Source organism: Gekko japonicus, unplaced genomic scaffold, assembly GCF_001447785.1.
Source record: "Gekko japonicus isolate JY-2015 unplaced genomic scaffold, Gekko_japonicus_V1.1 scaffold110, whole genome shotgun sequence".
NCBI classification, from domain to species: Eukaryota; Metazoa; Chordata; class Lepidosauria; order Squamata; family Gekkonidae; genus Gekko; species Gekko japonicus.
In genome coordinates this window covers 1090678-1106340 of record NW_015173675.1, presented here as the reverse complement: position 1 = coordinate 1106340, position 15663 = coordinate 1090678, and the positions used below count along the sequence as shown (strand labels likewise).

General features: G+C 44.7%; 1 protein-coding gene across 1 annotated transcript in view; it reads left to right on the top strand.

Annotated features, from left to right (window-relative positions):
• The window catches only part of HHIP (hedgehog interacting protein), a 110617-nt gene that overhangs the window by 65956 nt on the left and 28998 nt on the right, over positions 1-15663 (top strand). Inside the window, exons 5-8 of the mRNA XM_015422914.1 lie at positions 7185-7336; positions 8794-8967; positions 11344-11487; positions 13788-13909. Of these exons, the coding sequence (XP_015278400.1) occupies positions 7185-7336; positions 8794-8967; positions 11344-11487; positions 13788-13909 (592 nt within the window). The remainder of the gene's footprint in view (positions 1-7184; positions 7337-8793; positions 8968-11343; positions 11488-13787; positions 13910-15663) is intronic.

Here is a 15663-nt window from a genome sequence, read left to right as displayed (position 1 = left end):
ATTTTCATGGTGACATTCTTGAGATTAGAAGAGCTGGGAATCATGAGGAAATAAAAAGTATGAATAAAATGTACGTGATGAATAAACACAAGGGTTCATGTGTAATACAACAACTTGGTAAGTTTGAAGTAATCATGGTTCAGATAATTGGTGTTCCACTGTACTTTCTTTAGGGAAACTGAAAGCAGCATCTCATAGCAACTTGGAAGCAGCTGTGTGCTGGTTTTGTGTATGAACTGAGAAAGAGGATGGATGTTTTACCAAAGCTTTCATCCAGGATGCTGCTAATTGGAGGAGTACTTATGCTGCCATTGAAAGTACAATGCAATAGACTGTGGCTGAGATCCAAAAGGTTGTACAGGAAATGTATTGGAGCTTCTAAGAGGCTTTTTCTGAAAGCAGCCCTCCCTGCTGTCAGACAAGCTACACCCAAAACTTTGGAGGTTTGGGAGTGGTCTTTGATGGTGGCCTCCGATGTACAATATGAAGTGAAAAATCATGGGGGTGAGGCATGAATAACCAGGGAAACCACTGGTGTATTCATGGAAGTGCTTCCGTACTCCAAAGATCCTAGTCCTTACATTTGAAATCTGTTACTAATGTTATTTAAAAGTATAGCAGATGGGTTAGATATTCTGTGAAATGCATTTAACAACATATTAATACTGAGTCAGATCGTTGGTCTGTCAAGCTCAACATTTGACTGGCAATGGTCTTACACAGTGCAAAGTCTTTTCCAACATCTATTGTATGAGATCTCTTAATGGGGGATGATGTGGCCTGTACCTCTTCCTGCATGCAACATATGTGCTCTACAACTGAGCCATACTCTCTCCTGCTAGTTTTCCACAAACCACAGCCTGGAGTTGCATAAAGTGTGTTGGGTATAATTCATCCAAAACTTAGTACTTCTAAGAACCACTACGACCTATGCAAGATGGGTTATATATTCATCATCTGCCCCTTCTCCCACCCATCTGCCTTCCATGATCGTGTAAGGGTGTTGATGGGAGAAGAAAAAACACATAAATACAAAGGGATTTAAAAGGGGGCTTACATTTACTTATTTTAAAAGAATTATGAAGCCAGAATGCCAGCAGGGGGTTGGGGGCTATCCAGTGTTTTGCACGGAGTGTCACATGTATGACTATCTGCCCACTGGGCAGAAGTCTTGGGTGTGTGCTCGGTGCAGGGAGCTCCTGGTTCTCAGGGAACGTGTGTGCTCCCTTGAGGCCAAGGTGGCTGACCTGGAGAAGCAGAGACAGTCAGCTAGGCGCACAGAAAAGACTCTCGGGGACTTGTTAGCTACGTCCCACTCTGGATCTGGCAGCCCCGCTGCTGTCAGGGAGCATGAGGGTCTAGGGGAAACAGGGCACCATGCTGAGGATAAGGGGAATGTGCCCTCAGAAGGGACCTCTTCCCCAGCTGGTGAGCGGCTCTCCTTTTGCACCAAGGAACCATCCCTGAGCAGGGTGGGAGGGGGGCTCTTGGTAGTGGGTGATTCGATCCTTAGGCAGGTAGACAGCTGGGTGGCGAACCCGCGTACTGACCGTATGGTGACTTGCCTGCCTGGTGCAAAGGTAGCGGACATTACGCGTGTTTTAGATAGGCTGGTAGATAGTGCTGGGGAGGAGCCAGTGGTCGTGGTGCATGTCGGCACCAACGATGTGGGGAAATGCAGTCGTGAGGTCCTGGAGGAGAAATTTAGGCTGCTGGGCAGGAAACTCAAGGCCAGGACCTCCAAGGTAGCCTTCTCAGAAGTGCTACCTGTTCCACGCGCAGGGCCGGAGAGACAGGCACAGATCAGGAGTCTCAATGCGTGGATGAGACGATGGTGTAGAGGGGAAGGGTTCAGGTTTGTTAGGCACTGGGATTCTTTTTGGAACAAGAGGGAGCTGTACAGGCGAGACGGTCTCCACTTGTCCCGAGAAGGAACCAGGCTGCTGGCGCTTAAAATCAAAAAGGTGGCAGAGCAGTTTTTAAACTGAATATTGGGGGAAAGCCGACAGGAGATGAAAAGTCTCTGGTTCGGGTTGGCTCATCTCAGAGAGATGAGGGGGTACCTGTTGCTTTTCTACAGGGAGGTGGATTGAAATTGTCCACAGAGGCCATGGCTGGTGACATGGACTGCCGGACAACGACTCGAGATAGCAAGAGGAAGGATGCAGGCTTAACTTGTAAGGGAAATTACAGCTGTTTCTATACAAATGCTAGAAGTGTCCGAGGTAAAATCGGGGAGTTGGAGTGCTTGGTGAGGGAGGGAAAAATAGACATTGTGGGTATTTCTGAAACTTGGTGGGATGAGGAAAATCAGTGGGATACGGTGATTCCCGGTTATATATTATATCGGAAGGATAGGGGGGGAAGGGTTGGAGGTGGGGTGGCTCTGTATGTCAGAGAGGGTATAAAGTCCAGAAAGATCGAGAGGCTAAGAGAATTGGATTCGCTTCTTGAAGTTCTGTGGGTTGAAATAGGGGGGCCAAAAGGAAACTTAACACTGGGAGTTTGTTATCGCCCACCGGATCAAAAGATAGAGGAGGATTATAAAATGATGAATGAATTAAAGATAGCAGCTAGACAAAAACACTGTGTCGTAATAGGTGATTTTAACTACCCACACATTGATTGGGTCAATATGTGTTCTAGTCGAGAGAAAGAGATTGAGTTTCTAGACACTCTAAATGACTGTGCTATGGAGCAGATGGTCATGGAACCTACCAGGGGAGAGGCGATCCTTGATTTGGTCCTAAGTAACACTCAAGACCTGGTGAGAGATGTAAAAGTGATTGCACCGCTTGGAAACAGTGATCATAATGTTGTTGAGTTCATCATTTGTACAAATAGAGAATTGGCCAAAAAGACTCACACAACCATTTTTAACTTTAAAAGGGGTAATTTCTCTGATATGAGGGGACACGTGGGGAGGAAACTGAAAGGAAAAGTAGAAAGGGTCAAAACAATTGGGGAAGCTTGGGATCTATTTAAAACTACGATCCTAGAAGCTCAAAAAATATATATTCCGCAGGTTAGGAAAGGCACAAACAGGTATAAGAAAAAGCCTACATGGTTAACAAACAAAGTAATGGAAGCTGTAAAAGGTAAAAAGGATTCCTTTAAGCGGTGGAAAGCTAGTCACAGTGAGGCTGATAAAACAGAACACAGGCTATGGCAAATAAAATGCAAGTCTGTGGTCAGGCAGGCAAAAAGGGAATATGAGGAGCATATAGCAAAAAATGTAAAGACCAACAATAAAACTTTCTTCAAATACATTAGAAGCAGGAAACCAGCCAGGGAGGCAGTGGGGCCCTTGGATGACCAAGGGGTAAAAGGAGTACTGAAGGATGATAGGGAAATGGCTGAGAAGCTAAATGCATTTTTTGCCTCCGTCTTCACTGTGGAAGATGAGAGGTGCTTGCCCACTCCAGAGCCGCTGAGTTCGGGAGGGGTGTTGAAAGACCTGAGTCAGATTGAGGTGACGAGAGAGGAGGTCCTAAAACTGATAAACAACTTAAAAACTGATAAATCACCAGGCCCAGATGGCATACATCCAAGAGTTCTGAAAGAACTCAATTGTGAACTTGTGGATCTCCTGACAAAAATATGTAATCTCTCCTTAAAATCAGCCTCCATTCCTGAGGACTGGAAGGTAGCTAATGTCACTCCCATCTTTAAAAAGGGTTCCAGAGGAGATCCGGGAAATTACAGGCCAGTCAGTCTGACGTCGATACCGGGTAAATTGGTGGAAACCATTATTAAGGAAAGAATTAGTAGGCACATAGATGAACAAAACCTATTGAGGCAGACTCAACATGGGTTCTGTAAGGGAAGATCTTGTCTCACTAACCTGTTAATGTTCTTTGAGGGGGTGAACAAACATGTGGACAAGGGGGATCCAATAGATATTGTTTACCTTGACTTCCAGAAAGCTTTTGATAAAGTTCCTCATCAAAGGCTCCTAAGTAAGCTCAAAAATCATGGGATAAAAGGACAAGTCCTTTTATGGATCAAAAACTGGCTAATTAATAGAAAACAGAGAGTGAGTATAAATGGGCAGTTCTCTCAGTGGAGGGGGGTAAGCAGTGGGGTACCGCAGGGATCAGTACTTGGTCCACTGCTTTTTAACTTGTTCATTAATGATTTGGAGTTGGGAGTAAGCAGTGAAGTGGCTAAATTTGCGGATGATACGAAGTTGTTCAGGGTGGTGAAAACCAGTGAGGATTGTGAGGCACTCCAAGGGGATCTGTCAAGGATGGGCGAGTGGGCGTCAACATGGCAAATGGGGTTCAATGTGGCCAAGTGCAAGGTGATGCACATTGGAGCCAAAAATCCTAAATATAAATACACGTTGATGGGGTCTGAACTGGCAGAGACTGATCAAGAGAGAGATCTTGGAGTTGTAGTAGATAACTCACTGAAAATGTCGAGACAGTGTGTGACTGCAATAAAGAAGGCCAATGCTATGCTGGGGATTATTAGGAAGGGTATTGTAAACAGATCAGCCAATATCATAATGCCCCTATATAAATCAATGGTGCGACCTCATCTGGAATACTGTGTGCAATTCTGGTCACCACACCTTAAAAAGGATATTATAGCTTTGGAAAAAGTGCAGAAAAGGGCAACTCGAATGATAAAAGTGTTGGAACACTTTCCCTATGAGGAAAGGTTAAGGCGCTTAGGGCTCTTTAGCTTGGAGAAACGACGACTGAGGTGTGACATGATTGAGGTTTATAAGATTATGCATGGGAAAGAGCAGGTAGAGAAAGAGGTACTTTTCTCCCTTTCTCACAATACAAGAACTCGTGGGCACTCCATGAAATTGCTGAGCGGTCGGGTTAGAACAGATAAAAGGAAGTACTTCTTCACCCAAAGAGTGATTAACACTTGGAATTCACTGCCACAGGAAGTGGTGGCGGCTACAAGCATGGATGGCTTCAAAAGGGAATTAGATAAGCATATGGAGCAGAGGTCCATCAGTGGCTATTAGCCACAAGGTATAGACAGGGACTCTGGGGCAAGTGATGCTCTGTCATCTTGGTGCTTGGGGGGGTCAACAGTGGGATGGCTTCTAATGTCCTGGCCCCACTGGTGGACCTCCTGATGGCACTGGTATTTCTGGCCACTGTGTGATACAGAGTGTTGGACTGGATGGGCCTTTGGCCTGATCCAACATTGGCATCTCTTATGTTCTTATGTTCTTAAGCCACATGGGTTGGGGGGTGGCTACAGTAATGAGAGAAACTGCATAAGATCTGCCTTCCTCCCTATTCTATCAGTGGAACAACAGTAGAATTCTACCCAGTATTCTTTCATATTGAAACCAATGGGAGCTGAATGAGCAACTTTGGCTAGATTCCACCTCACACTTCATTTCATATATATTCAGAATGGTTCAGCTTTTTCTATATAACAAGCTGTTAAATGTATTAGTACAGCAGAACTAGGAATAACAGAAATTCACCTGTACATTGGGGGTAGAAAAGGATAGTCAGCTAAATGTTTCTTTGGCCCCGATCACACACAGCATTTGCCGTGCGATACCCACGAATACCGGGGAGATTTCAAGGGCGCGATCACATGGACACATCTGGCAAGCTTCGCACACCCGCCCCCAACCCATACCGCCCGGCCAAAGCTGTGGAGTAAAAAAGTACCTTGGAAAGTCCACTTGCAAATTGTTTGCAACAGGTCACAGACGGACTGTCTCCATCTGATCACTCCAGCGCGCTCCTACTGCCTCCCTGCTTCCTCATTGAAGCACGCTGAAACATGCGCCAACAGAAAAAAACCCGGGTTCACCGCCGTCGCATCTGGTCGCCATAGTGGTGGGTCAAATTGTGACGGCACGAATAGCCTCGCCTCCCCCGCGTTATCTGGTACCTGTGACTGCGGCCTTTGTCCAGCAAGTGCTCAATTGAAAGTGTTTTGTAAGGGTAAACAACCACAGAGGACACCAGGATTAAGCATTCCTGATCCCATCAGTGGTTGCAGTTCTGCATGCCCTAACTTGGAAGTTTGCTTCATTGAAATTGCTGAGACAAACTTCTGTAAATAGGTTTGGAATTGGGTTGTCTGTGATGGATTGTAGCCAGAGTAAACATGTGAAGTAAGTATACTATAGTTAAAAAATAGTTTATTTCCAGGCCTTGGGTTTTCACTAAAATGTTGCAAAATTTCCCAGTGACAAAAAACACATAATAGTTTACTGCACTGTGTTTTTGATCATTTTCTGAGCTTAATTTCTGCTGTTTTGTATTTCTATATTGTATAACAGTCTATAATCAGGATGCTGTCTCTGTGGAAGAATGCATTTATGGCATTCTGTTTTGGGGGTGCTTTTAGGTTTTTTGCACATTTGGTCTCTCACCTCTTATTTTGTGGTCTTTTCTGCATTTTGTTGCTGACATTTGTATTGTCACAGTACATGAAATTGATGCTAAACACATAACTGTACTAATCTGTGTGGCGAACATAAATAATGAAAGAAAGATGTTTGGTTATTTTCTATTTTTGTTTTTTGAAATAATAAAAACCTTTGCACTGTGGGCCCCCATGGGGGAAAAAATGATGCTTTCAGGCAGTGAGATTGGAGGCAGCTTATTACCTACTACAGTATGCTAGCAATGATGAACAGACCACCATCGTTGTGACAAGTGATGTAGCTGCCTCCAGGGTAAAACAAAGGCTTACATATTATACAAGCAATTTAACTGTTTTCTAAACATATTGCCAAGACAGTGGGAGTTGGCACTGTGTTGTAGGACTTGGATACTTGGGTTTGAAGTGACTGCTGATTATAGACCTTTTTTATTTGCCTTCTGCACACAAGCAACCTAGTAATCCAGCAAAGAATTCTTCACAGCACTTAAACTTGTCTTCATGGCTTCCCAAAGATTACACTCACAAATCACTCCATAAAAGCTGAGTAAGGAGGCTTGTGTACCGATAGCTTCACAAAACAATTGTCCTATTCCAACTCTGAAGGACTCCCCCCCTCCCCAATCCAAATGAAATGTTTTATAATCCTTTTTTGTGCTGTAGTCAGAAAAGGAAGAAAGGAAGGAAGAAAGGAGCCGGGTAAAGATTACCCAAAAGAAAGAAAGAAACTTTTGGGGGTTCCCTCTTAAACACAATAAAGAACATAATTAACTTCACAATTCTTTGTGTTTTTCATTTGACTGCAGGGTGGAGATGAAAGAGGGCTGTTAAGCCTGGCATTCCATCCCAATTACAAAAAAAATGGAAAGCTGTATGTGTCTTATACCACCAACCAAGAGCGATGGGCTATTGGGCCTCATGACCATATTCTTAGGGTTGTAGAATACACAGTGTCCAGGTATGATCTTTATGTACAATTTCTACAATGATTTTCATTGTATAGTTAGCAAATACATACTTTATTTGCTGGGTATCATCCCAAGTCCCAAACCCCAAACCTCACCTTCCTTCTTTTCTATATCATGCTTTTAAACATGGCTCCTCCTGATTTAGAGGATGCTTTAAAAATGCATCAGTGTTGTTGAGAGACCAACAGTATATGACTTTGTGGCTTTCTGTATATTTTTAATTCAAATAATTTCATAATAGTGCATATTTTTCTGAATGGTGCACAATTGTATGTGTGCAGTACCAAATTTAGGCTCTTAGAAGAGTCATGCTACCATTTTTAGAATTAAGAAGGTGTCCTTTTGGCTGACAAACTGGAGTACATTCAGAAGGCTGGCTGGTCAATATTCTCTTGCTCTATAAAATCATGACATTTGGGCAACAGAAATCATTTCAAATGTTACGGTAGTTGCTGATGGTTGTACTGGCCCATAAGCTTTTCCCATTTGCCTTTGCTGGAGAAATGTGGAATGCTGGCTCCAAACTGAATTTGCAACCATAATGCATTTGATTGATTACTGTAATCTCAAACTGCAGCGTGTTATGGTTGTCCCAGGCAGCCTCATCTCTTTAATGAGACCATTCCAGAAAATGGTTCAGTGATGTTTCTCTCTAAAATCTCCCAGTACCTGCTCTCATTTATGTCATCCCAATACAACTGTGATAATAGTGAGGGAAGAACCATAGGGGCATTCAGAATGCAATGAAATACTAAAACCCTAGTCACAATACATCTGGTACTACAGGGAAGGCAAGGAAACAAAATAAAGCTCACATAGGTCTTTTTGGTCTGTTAAAGTGCCTTCAGGAAACATTATCTTCCAGCTCAAATGAATGGCAGCTAGCATAGCCTGGGGCCCCTGCCACACGGTAGGGGAAAAGCCTCTAAAAGCGCGGCTTTTAAAAGCTGCGCCAAAGTTGAGACGCCGCGGCGGGATCCCACGGATCCCCTGGCCGCGGCGCCTTTTCTCCCCGGCGTGATCAGACGCCGGGGAGAAACCAGGGCCCTGACAGGGAGCCTGCCGAACTGCGCATGCTCCGACATGTCGGAGCATGCGCAGTTCGGCAGGCTCCCTGCTTGCGGCGCGTCATCCGGATGAACCACCTCGGTAGGTGGTTCACTTTTGACGCGCCGCAGCCAGGGAAAGGGCCAGATCAGAGACGGGAGCGCCACGCCAGCCAGATGTTGGCGTGGGATCGCGCCTGTTTGCTCCGTCTCCAATCTGGCCCACTCCCGGCCCAAAACGCCTCGTGTGAACGGGGCCTAAGTGTGACCCAGTAGGTTTTGTAGCAACAGCTTCTTTCCTTTCATTGTGGGACAGAGATAAAATGTATTACACATCATTTGAACAGAAATATGTTACTGGGATTAATTCTGATTTTTTAAAATGTGTGTGTATGTTGCAGAAAAAACCCACACCAGGTTGATATGAGAACAGCGAGAGTTTTCCTAGAAGTAGCTGAACTACATAGAAAACACCTTGGAGGACAACTGTTGTTTGGCCCTGATGGATTTTTATACATATTCCTTGGTGATGGAATGATCACTATTGATGATATGGAGGAGATGGATGGTTTAAGGTACAAAAATGCCAGTGGTTTTAATTTTCTCCTTCATTTTTTCCCTTAGAAAATAACTGAAGTTGTAGTGTTTATTTGGCCAATAACAAAATCAATATTTATAAAAAGAACCAAACCCTACTCACAGTCTTTACCACATTCACATGCTACTGATCTCACTGAATGAGTTAGAGCCAATTACATGTGACTCTAGAGTTCTGTGACTGGAACTTCAGACCCAAATTTGGCAGGAGAGGAGTGTATCCAGTATGAGTTGGGCCTATGGCAGTAGGGAGCTAATAGCATGTCAGCCATGGTTCTAGCTACTGTTTTTTATCTGATTTTTTCCCCCTTGTTGTCAATTTTATTTCAATTTCTAGGTTTTCTTAGGGTGCGATCACACGCACAATTATCCACAATCAGACACGGACATCTGGGAAGCACCCTGCACCTGTCGGCAACCCATTTTGCTCCACTGCAGAAGTGGAGTAAAAAGACACTAGGGAAAGTCCGGTAGCAAATGGGTTGCTACAGGCCACAGGTGGACTGTTGTGTCCGCTGACCGCCACCAGGGGCCAGCAAATATCGCAGAGCTTGACTCTGGGATAACAATAGGGACTAGGCTCCTAGTCCCTCCACTGGGGAACCAATGGGCACCGTGGCGGGAGATTCAAACCCGCCAACAGGGCCCAGGGGTGTGTCCCCAAGAGTGTATATAGTTTGCTTGCAGGCCGTTAGCGGCAGTTCGTGTTGTGTACCAATAAAGCGTGCTATGCACTATGCCAGTCTTTGTCCTTCGTCCATGCGGCTAACCCACTACACAATATGGACTTTCCCCTGTCTGATCGCTCCAGCACGCTCTCATGGTATCGGGATGGTCTGATCAGACCATCCTGACTTGGTGCCGTTGTTTCCCCCCCTTCTCAGTATGCGCAGCATTGCACACTCCATAGGGAGCCCTCAGTGCTGAGATGTGATTCATCGATTCCCCATTTAAGCACATCAGGAACAAATCCCCCCCCCCCGACTCACCCGCAGTTGTGTCTGATCATGCAGTGGCCGGCTGCCCCCGCAGCTTCCAGGGACTGTGTGATCGCAAAAATGCAGGTCAAATACCTGCAGAGCAAATAGCCTCGCTTCCCCCCAGCATTATCTTGCGCGTGTGACCTCAACCTCTGATAGTCTGAAATAGTTTCTGTTAAATTTATTTTCTTAATAAAGTTGTTAACAGTGGTCACTTCCCATTACAGTTACCCAGAAGCTACCCTTAAGCAGAAATGTTTCTTTTCAAAACTTAACAAGTCATTCAAGAAAATGTGTTGTGTAATCAAAAGTGCATGCAGGTATCTCACCCCGTGTCTTAAAGACCATAATAAAACAGAGGTCCAGTGGCATCTTAAAGACTAACAATATTTATTCCAGCATGAACTTTTATGAGTCAAAACTCATTTCCTCAAAGAAAATAATTTCCCTCCTACTATTATTAAAGTTACAGGAGGGGAGGGGAGGAGTTGGGGCAGAGTACTTTTAGGGGGGCTGTAGGTGGGGCCTTTAAGATTTCCCAGAATTACAAATGAACTTCAGGCTACAGAGATCAGTTCCCCAGGAGAAAATGTTTGCTTTGGCAGGTGGACTGTATGGCATTATACTCCACTTAGGTCCCTCCTCAAACCCTGCAGTCTCCAGGTTCTACCCCCAAATCTCCAGAAATTTCCCATGCCAGATTTGACAATCCTAGGGCAGAAAGAGGCTCAGGCTAGAATAAATCTTGTTCGTCTTTAATGAGCCACTAGACGTCTGTTTTATTTTGCTACAACAAACTAACATGGCTACCCCACTGAAATTGTAGGACCTTCCATTTTTAAAAAAAATGCTGATCAGCAGTTTGAGGCTTTGAAGACTGGGAAAGGGCTGTACAGTGACCACTTACTCCCATGCCTCTTCCACAATTTAAAATGCCCCATGCAAAGCCTGAGTTCACTGTGTGCACTCGGGCACATGTGTCTATGTTTTCCTCCACACAGCATGAATTGCAGCTTTGGGTGGGCAGCTTAAATTGTGAAAGAGGCATGGTAGAAAACAGTTAAAAAACCTTTCATCCATTGACCCTTCCCTGGTCTTCAAATCAGCTGCCTGGGACTGTTAATTGGCTTTTTAAAAAATCATGGATCTTTTGCCTCCCATCTGACTTGGCCCTTAAACTCATCAAAATCACAGTAATCTGAGTCCCTTAAGTGCCATTCCCCTACTCATCTCATAAATTCGGCACTTCTTTATAGAAGGGAGATTTCTCCTTTGCTGAGTGATTTTCTAGAGCTCTTGGATACTATATGCATGAACAATGCCAAGTAACAATTGTTTTTTAAAATCAATTGTGTTATCCTCCAACTTTCTCAGTGATTTTACAGGTTCTGTGTTGCGTCTGGATGTAGACACTGATTTCTGCAATGTGCCTTATTCCATACCACGGAGCAACCCACACTTTAACAGCACCAATCAGCCTCCTGAAATTTTTGCTCATGGACTCCACAACCCAGGCAGGTGAGGAGGTTGCTTTTCTTTTCCAGCATGAGTGGAAACTAGCCAGGCTCTTCACCCACATAAATATAAATATATAGTGGGAATAAAAGCCCTTATTTGTTTAGTACATTTATCCATCAAGCTCAGGGTGGTGTACATGGCTCTTCATTTTAGCCTAGATCATCTAGTGAGTGTCCTTGGCAAATGGGAATTTGAACCTAATCTGTAACCACTAATCACTGGCTCTCATCCCCTCATATAGTACTGGGAAGAAAAGTATATTGAGCCCAGTATTTTCAGATGTTTAGTGAATTGAAGGGTTGGGGAAAAGGAGAATGCTAGGTGTCTCTGCTCCTGAGCTCCACATTTTCTGTAAAGGTCTGAAAAGGGCCCTATCCATGTAGGCCCTGCCCACATGACTGGAAGAGCCTGCCCATGCACAACTTGGACACACATAGTCTCCATTCAGACCTCTGAAATGATCCTATATAGATGAAGAGGTGACAGGGGTCACAATCCCAGTTTCCTCTTGCTTTCATATGCTCACAGAATATCTGGGGAAAGCTACAATACAATTGTGCTTTCTACACAAAGTGACAGGGATTTTTGAAAACAGTTTTTTTGAAATCAACTTTTATTTATGTCACAACGCTAGTTTGTATCTTCATATAAACTTTTTGGCTAGCTCTCTGTTTCTCAACATAAACTCAGAGGTCATTTCGGGGGGGATCGCGGGGGATCGCAGTTCCCCGGGTGAGGTACGGGGGCGGGGCACATGACGAAGCCCCGCCCCCTGCTTCCGGCCGCCCCGCTTCTGGCCCTCATTCAGCCAGGAGGAGGCAGGAGAAGAGGGAGGGTAAGTTGCTTCCTCCCTGCCTCTCCCCACCCCTGCCTGCCTGGGGCCAGGGAGGGCCTTTGGGGGCTTCCTTGCACTCCCGCCGGCCTTGCAGGTCCACCGCCGGGCCCCTCATGGGGGTCGGCAGTGGAGCTTCAAGGCCGGCGGCAGCGGCCGGGACCGTTGGGGGCGGGGTGTGTGGCCTTATGACACACTTCCGGTGATGTCAGGGGGTGTGGCATATGCTAATGAGTTATGCTAATGAGTTCCCCTAGCTCTTTTTCTACGAAACGACCCCTGCATAAACTACAAATGTTTCATATTTTATACTGGAGTTGCAACAGAGCTAGGAACAAACTACTTATTACACTGACATGCTATGCCATTATGAAATAAAAGAAGCTTCTGGGGCAGAAGAGTACAAGGGAGGGTGTGCAGAGGACACCCTTTGCCCTTCCACTGGCTCTCTGCTCAGCATTGCTTTCCTTGCCCAAGCCACTTTTCCACCCAGATGACAAATTTGTGTGTCTGAATTTCACTAAGCTCCAGTATAAGAGTATAACATTTTCCCCGTTCATGAAGGGAGACATTGAAGATCAGCTGGATATTGTATATAGAACCACAAACCAGGAATACTGATCACAGTTTCCTTGCCTGTGTCAGCAACATTAAACGGGCAGGCAAGGAATTCACAACATGAGAAAATTGCATCATAGCTTTTAAGTACTCTTACTACAGGGAGAGGGAGGATTGGTATTCCCTTGGCTCTCAGAAACAAAGTCTTCTGCAGACTGTCTTGGTACTGTGAGAATACAATTTACTGTATTTTTTTAACAGACTGTATTTAAATGGATTTGAATATATTTGAAAGAGCTATGCTCTGTTGTTGGACCTCCAGAGGAATTGATTGGTCATTGTATGAGACAGGATGCTGGACTAGATGGTCCACTGGTCTTATCAAGCGAGGCTTTTCTTATCTTCTTAAATTAACCGAACTACCAATTTGATGTAGTGGTTAAGAGTGTGGACTCTAAACTGGGAGAACCGGGTTTGATTCCTCACTTCTACACATGCAGCTGCTGGTGTGACCTTGGGTCAGTCATAGGTTCTTTCAGAGCTGTTCTCTCAAGGGCAGTTCTCGAGAGAGCTCTCTCAGCTCAATCTACCTCACAGGGTGTCTGTTGTGAGGAGGGGAAGGGAAAGGGATTGTAAGCTGCTCTGAGACTCCTTCAGGTAGTGAAGGGCAAGGTAAAAATCTAATCTCCTCTTCTTCTCTCTTCTTATGCTGTCACTTTTTCTCAGCTGATATGGCCTGTTTCCTGCAGCATTCAACAAACAAACAAACATTGGCATGCACTTCTGTATCAGTGATTTAGGACAAAAAAGCCCTCTTTCATAATTGTTCTGGTATGGGAATAAATGTAAAGAATAACAAAAAGATTAGCTGTCTTATACATTTTAACATACTGTTGTGTGCTATGTACAGGTGTGCTGTTGATCGTCACCCAACTGAAGTAAATGTTAATTTAACAATACTTTGTTCAGACTCCAATGGAAAGAACAGGTCCTCAGCAAGGATCTTACAGATAATAAAGGGGAAAGATTATGGTAAGTTCTGTATCATGTACAATTGTGTATGTGTCCTTCAAAGAATGTATACATAATTAATTAATTATTAAACAGCCAGGTTTATTTTAATATTGTGTATATTTTATAGGCTGTCACCAATTAAAGGTATCTTAGGCCCCGGTCACACGTAAGGGTTTGGGCCGGGAGAGGGACAGATCGGGGGCGTAGCAAACGGGCGCGATCGCACCGCAACATCTGGGAAGCTGCGCGCACCGGTCCCCGATCCGGCCCTTCAGGCCGAAAACCCGCTGCAAAAAAGAACCACCCCTAGAGGTGAACTTACCAGAAAGGCCGCGGCAAGCGCTGCCGTGGGATCACCGGCGCATCCTTCTGCCGGCGCATCCGAGGCTCCTGGCCGAACTGCGTATGCTCACACATGCACAGTTCGGCAGCCTCCCTCTCTGCTTCGTGGCTTTCTCCCTGGTCTCCCCGGCATCTGATCGTGCCGGGGAGCAAGTGCGCGGCGGCTCAAGGGATCTGTGTGATCCCGCCGCTGCGTGCCTATTTTGGTGCGGCTTTCAAAAGCCGCACTTTGCATGCGCATTCCCCCCCCGCCGGTGTGGCAGGGACCTTAGTCAATTAGTTGCATTCATTTGCCATTGCCTTCCTCTGCATAGCAACCCTACATTTTTTGGTGGTGTCCCATCCAAATACTAACCATCTTCTTAGCTTCTGAGCCATCCAAATCTGGGTCCTGCCAGAGGAGCAGATGAAAAATGAATTTTTTACCTGCTTATAGCTCAGAAGCTTGCTCCCCTTTTTGCTCGCAGCAGATGTGACCATGCTGACCCATGCTATAGTAGCCTCAAGACTCAATTATTGTAACATGCTCTACATAGACATGCCCTTGAAGATAACTTGGAACCTTCTGCTGTCCAAAATGCTGGTTCCCACTTGCTATCTGGGACTCGTCAGCAAGAACATGTTGGGTTGGATCCCATATAAATTATCTGCACAGAAGGGCAAGCCCCCCTCCTTGCACATGCAGATGTTTCCGATGGGATCCAACCCATTAAACCTATTCTGAAGTTGCTCCACTGTCTGCCTATTTATTTTGGTGTTAATGCCTATTCAAGGTGTTAATGCTTACTTTTGAAGCCCTTCATGACCCAATTCCTTGAAGGGCCATGTCATCCTGCAAATACCCATGCAGCAACTATGCTGTTCCCAACAGGATCTCCTTGCTGTTCCCTCTCTTGATGCCCAGTCAGCCACCACTCAGGTTCAGACTTTTTCAGTTGCCCCTCTTCTTTAGAACAGACTCCCCAAATTGGTGAGAATTATTAATCATGCATTTGGGGCATGCTGCTGAGTATGATTCAGGGGGTTGAATGTTTTTGCAGGTGAAAGTATTGATACAGGTTCCAGGGTTATAATCTGTCTGCCAATATATACTGTTATGAGATTAATTTTGTTTTTAAATGTGATATAGATTTAGTCTAATTTCTTTTCTTTTTTTGTTGCTACCTGCTTTGGGTCCCAACTGTGTTGGGAGAAAAGTGGGCATAAAAATGTTCTAGGTAAGACAGATAAAGAAATAAATGGAGTAAGTCAATGGATGGGATCTTTACCATCTACCTGTTCCCAATGCAGCTCCCAGTTCCATATGTTACCCCATCCTGTAGGAACAGCTAAATTGTGTATAAATTATAAAACACAAACAAACTTTAAAGGGCACCCAATAATTTAACAACCTAATATTGATTTGTATATTTATTTTAAATCATGGAAAT